The sequence below is a fragment of the Entelurus aequoreus genome, linkage group LG06 (assembly GCF_033978785.1).
Source record: "Entelurus aequoreus isolate RoL-2023_Sb linkage group LG06, RoL_Eaeq_v1.1, whole genome shotgun sequence".
In the NCBI taxonomy this organism is placed as follows: Eukaryota; Metazoa; Chordata; class Actinopteri; order Syngnathiformes; family Syngnathidae; genus Entelurus; species Entelurus aequoreus.
The window spans coordinates 31,270,461-31,276,460 of record NC_084736.1 but is presented as its reverse complement, the minus strand read 5'-3'; the positions used below and the strand labels follow the sequence as shown (position 1 = coordinate 31,276,460).

The following is a 6,000-nucleotide window of genomic DNA, read 5'->3' as shown; positions in this document are numbered from 1 at the left end:
AAAAAAAAAAACTCAGTAAATTTTACATTAAAAAACTGCATACATCAAACAGATATTAAGATATTTATTTTATTCTAACATAAAAAATGTTTGGAATGCATGATAATGTAAAATTGTTTTCTTTATAGGATCATCTCAAAATGTAAATGATTTGCAATTACATGCAGTAAATGTATTTGTTCTGTCAAAATTGAAAGTACAAATACTCGTAAATTCCAGACAATAAACTTCTACTTTTTTCCTACTCTTTGAACCCTGTGGTTTATAAACTGTTGCAGCACATTTATGGATTTTTCTTTACTGATGACTATAATGCAGATGTTTAAAAAAAAAAAAAAAAGACACTGAAAAAAGTGTGTTATTGTTTGAGCTATGACACCATCTTTTAAACAAGTTCACTTTCTACCGAAAGTCTGTTCCGAAAGCCTATTCCGTCTTCTAGCGTCTACCCATATGGATTATTCATTCCTCACTCCAAGCAACGTTTGTAAGTTTTACAATATAACTAAAACAATGTGTGTGATGTCTGTAGGAGTGTTTTCATGCATATTTGTACGTGTTATCGTAATGTAATCAAGCTAGCCTCGTTAGCATTAGCTAACACGTTTACGAGTGTCTGTGTTAGTATTATTAACTTACAATGACCTTCTTTTTAAATTGTTTCAGTTTCTCAAATTCCTCAGTAAATTCACCAAAACGTCACCGTGGAGTTATTGAGTCTGTTTAGCTGATTGGAGAGCTAGCTTGCGCAGCTAGTGGGTCCATGACGATGGCTTCTGTTTTGTTTGATCAACCGTTTTACTGCCGTGTTACACACCCCGTTTTTGAAACAATTACGTTTTGTAAATAAACATTTACAAAATATTTCTGTGTAAATAACTCATTTCACAACATACAGTATATATCTGCGACTTATACTTCGGTGCGACTTACATATGGAAAATTATTATTTACTTTTAAAATTTGGTGGGTGTGGCTTATATACACCCACTATATGCGCTGTATAGTAATAAGTAAGAAAACAATTAAGTACTTTATTGATGCTTATCATTTAAAAGACTTTTGCGGGCCACATACAATGAGGTGGCGGTCTAAATCCGGCCGCCGGGCCCTGGGTTTGAGACCCGTGGTGTTGCGTGCGGACAATCATCTCCTGCGTGGATTGTACTCACATCTGAGGCTGGTCCTTTGTCAGCTCCCGGACAGGAGAAGGTGACAAACTCATGGCAGCGTTTGTGCACCACAAAACAGCAGACTGGCAAGAAAAAAAAAGAAGAGTTAGCACATCCTTTCACTCTTCTTAGTGTTGGCACACAGGAGACATTTCCCAGGAAAAGCACATGAAGGAACATGCCTGGGGAAATCTACCAACAAGCATTTATTTCTCGTATGTATTCTAGTTTCATAACAATGCAAATGACTATTTTTATTACAACACACTCCTGAGTCAGGTTGTCGTCTTTTTTCCCAGTTATATAGCCTACATTCCGGACTACAAGCCGCTACTTTTTTCCTACACTTTTAACCCTGCGGCTCATAAGACGGAGCGGCTAATTTATGGATTTTAATTTAAAAAAAATTTTTTTTTTTTTAAAAAAGAAACAAAAACACTGACAAGGATTGTTATTATTTCTGCTATGGCGCCATCTTCTGGAAGAATTTGCTCACTGCAAGTTCTGCAGTGTCCTTCCATTTAGTGCTTTAAAGGCCTACTGAAATTATTATTTTTTATTTAAACGGGGATAGCAGATCCATTCTATGTGTCATACTTGATCATTTTGCGATATTGCCATATTTTTGCTGAAAGGATTTAGTAGAGAACATCGACAATAAAGTTGCAACTTTTGGTCGCTGATAAAAAAAGCCTTGCCTATACCGGAAGTAGCGTGACGTCAACGGTTGAAAGGCTCCTCACATTTCCCCATTGTTTTCAATGCAGCTAGAGCGATTCGGACCGAGAAAGCGACGATTACCCCATTAATTTGAGCGAGGATGAAAGATTTGTGGATTAGGAACGTTAGAGTGAAGGACTAGAATGCAGTGCAAGACATATCTTTTTTTGCTCTGACCGTAACTTAGGTACAAGCTGGCTCATTGGATTCCACACTCTCTCCTTTTTCTATTGTGGATCACGGATTTGTATTTTAAACCACCTCGGATACTATATCCTCTTGAAAATGAGAGTCGAGAATGCGAAATGGACATTCACAGTGACTTTTATCTCCACGTGCGTGGAGCGCGCAGCTGTGGACAGTGCAATCACCCTCTCGGACCGTATAAAAGGGCGAGAGACGTGAACATCAAGGGAGGAGACGGAGAAAGACGGCGGACGGGAGGAAACCATCCTCTGCTACCACGCAAACGACGGCGACGTGCTGCTGAAAAGCAGACGGCGGACGGGAGGAAACCATTCATGTGCTCACGTGAGAAAAAAAGGCAGCTGCTGAAAAGCACGCAAAAGACTCTAATTGAAATAATAAAGAAGTCTAAACCGTCTCACGACAATGTCTTCCCTGGATGGTCCTGAGAACCCGCACGACAGTTAGGACTTTCACACTAGTAAATAAATAAAATTTAAAAAATAGAGGCAGCTCACTGATAAGTGCTGCTATTTTTAGAACAGGCCAGCGGGCGACTCATCTGGTCCTTACAGGCGACCTGGTGCCCGCGGGCACCACGTTGGTGACTCCTGTACTAAAGGGTCCCATGTGTGATGTAAAATTGGTTTCATTATTGGATCATTTTAAAAGATTTGCAATTACATGCAGTGTATGTATTTTTTCGTCAAAACTGATACCCGTAAATTCCGGACAATAAACTGCTTCTTTTTTACTACGCTTTGAACCCTGCATCTTATAAAATGGTGCAGCAAATGTATGGATTTCTTCTTTATTGACGGCCATAATGCAGATAGTTTAAAAAACAAAACAAAAACAAAAAAACATCGAAAAAGTGTGTTATTGTTTGTGCTATGACACCATCTTTTGAACAAGTTCCCTTTCAACCGGAAGTAGGAGTGCTGTTTGGTCTTCTTGCCGTCCATAGCGTTTCTACTTGTACGGATTCTTCATTCATCACTCCAAGCAACGTTTGTACGTTTTACAATAAAACTAAAACAATTCTCACTTACTAAAGTGTCCCATGTGTGATATAAAATTGGTTTCATTATTGGATCATTTTAAAGTTTGAAAGATTTGCAATAACATGCAGTGTATGTATTTTTTCTTTCAAAACTGAAAGTACAAATACCCGTAATTTCCGAACAATAATACTTTTTTCCTATGCTTTGAACTCTGCGGCTTATAAAATGGTGCAGCAAATTTATGGATTTTTCTTTACTGACGACCATAATGCAGATAGTTTTCCAAAAACAAACAAACAAAGACACTGAAAATGTGTGTTATTGTTTGTGCTATGACACTATCTTTTGAATAAGTTCACTCACTGCATGCACTGTATTTAGTGCTTTCAACTGGAAGTAGAAGTGCTGTTCAGTCTTCTAGCCGTCCATGGCGTTTCTACTTGTATGGATTCTTCATTCATCACTCCAAGCAACGTTTGTACGTTTTACAATATAACTAAAACAATTCTCACTTACTAAAGCGTCCCATGTGTGATGTAAAATTGGTTTCATTATTGGATCATTTTAAAGTTTGAAAGACTTGCAATTACATGCAGAGTATGTATTTTTTCGTCAAAACTGATAGTACAAATACCCGTAATTTCCGAACAATAATACTTTTTTCCTATGCATTGAACTCTGCGGCTTATAAAATGGGTGCAGCAAATTTGTGGATTTTTCTTTACTGACAACTAAGGGTTTAACGGTTGCGTGTATTTGTATTGGACCGCTTCGGTACGGGGGGTTCGGTTCGGTTCGGAGGTGTACCGAACGAGTTTCCACACGAACATATTAAGTAGCGCACTGCACGGACGGACATAAGTAGCGTACCTTGTTCTGTATTATTCTTTGTCACGTGACTAGGGAGCGCGCGCAGCTCTCCCTAGTCACGTGACCTCCGCGGTCCAATCAGCTGTGCTTATAAGCCGGTAGCAGGAAGTGGCCAGTAGACAGGACGTGAGGGGAGACGGATTGTATTTCTGCTCGAGGTAGGTTTTTATTCTCGTTTTCACCCGAAATATTGTGCTGACGGGATTCTAAACTAAATGCCTATTTGTTAACTTTATAGAGCCGACTACCAGCGCCAGATTTTTTGTCCTTAAGCTGTGTGTGACTGTAGAAGCAGAGTTGGTGAGTCCATGTTTATGAAAATATATTAGTCTTTCTTCCATTGTTTCATTACAACAGTCATTGTGGCATATTTCTCAATCGTCCATATACAAGGTCTATGACTTGAACCAATGATAACTATTGTGTATTGAATGTACTTTTGAATGTGTTTGATAATAAGAACGTTTAGTGCACTGACCGAATTGTATAGGTCATATTTATGCTGCTAATGGTTATTTTAGCACTTTATTGCATATTGTGATTCTGACATGTATGTTGATTTATATTGTACAATATTGAGGAAAAAAATAGAACCTGTTCTGAATACTTTATAATGCAATTAGTGTTGTTTAATGAAGATATTTGATTTGTGTACACATTGATTTATAAGGATGGTCCTGGTTCTTACACAGGCCAGGCTTCTCTTTATGATGGCGAGCTAAGGAAAAAAAAAATCTAGTCCAAGGATCGTTCTTGGGAGATTCCAGCCAGGAACCCCACCACCTGTTCTGTCTGGGCTGGTAGGAGGTTCTCGAGCCAACCCTCTACACCAGGGGTGTCAAACTCATTTTAGATCGGGGGCCACATTGAGAAAAATCTACTCCCAAGTGGGCCGGACTGGTAAAATCACGGCACGATAACTTAAAAATAAAGACAACTTCAGACTGTTTTCTTTGTTTGAAAATAGAACAAGCACATTCTGAAAATGGACAAATCATAATGTTGTTGTTTTTTGTTATACTTACATGTTGCGGTTAATAGTATTCTATCTTTATTTGTTGTTATTTATATTTTCTGAATAAATGATGTGATAATGTTCATCAGTCAACTCATAGGTGTTAATTTTCAATCTATCAAGATACAAAAATTATATCAAAATCAAATTACAGTATGTTATTTATGCAGTTTGTGTCATGTCTGTTCATGTTTTTGTTTTGGCCATGTGTTTGTTTTTTGGACTCTTTTTAGTTCCTGGTTGCACTTCCTTGTTTGTTCGTTTCCATAGCAACTTATTAGTTTTCACCTGTCCTGTCACGCACCTGCTTCACGTTTTGAGTCACGCACCTGTTGTCACTGATCATGTCACTATTTAAATCTGTCTGTTTCTGTTGTTCGTCCTGGCGACCTCGCACTTTTTCATCCCTCTACTTCATGTCATGTTCTTTGCCAAGTAAGTTTTTGTTTATTAATGCCACAGTTTGTGTTTTTGTTTTATTGTTCATAGTTTCTGCCTTTGTGCAAGTTTTGTGTTTATACCCAAGTTTTGTATTTCCGCCTTTGTGCGCGCCTTTTGTTTGCTTCCCTTTTTTGTAGTTTATTAGTGTTAAAATAAATAATGTATTTAAATTCACGCCTTGCCCACGCCAATTTTCTGTTGCCTTCTGGAGAAACAAAACCCGAGAACCAAGTCCTGACAGTTTGATCATTTTCCTCGACTGATGCACTAACATCATGTGGTTTATTTCGTACATATGTAGCATCATCTACAAAGATACAAAAATTTGCTATTTTGATATCCAGTGTACACATTTAGAACAGCTGTTTCTTTCAGTCAAAAATTTTTAGGTTCATTTTTACACTTAGCAAACTCATCCCACGGGCCGGATAAAACCTGTTCACGGGCCTGATCCGGCCCTCGGGCCATACGTTTGACACCCCTGCTCTACACATTTTCACCCTTAACCGCAGCACATGGACCCTTAACCGCAGCACATGGACTGTACTGCTTTACTCTCCAAAACCTTTCTCCAAGAACTGTATTATCTGAG

At 38.3% G+C, this 6,000-nt stretch overlaps 1 protein-coding gene across 1 annotated transcript in view; it reads right to left on the bottom strand.

Moving 5' to 3' along the window:
- The window catches only part of prkcbb (protein kinase C, beta b), a 289,138-nt gene that overhangs the window by 173,379 nt on the left and 109,759 nt on the right, over window positions 1-6,000 (bottom strand). Inside the window, 1 exon segment of the mRNA XM_062050524.1 lies at window positions 1,173-1,255. Coding sequence (XP_061906508.1) covers window positions 1,173-1,255 — 83 coding nt within the window.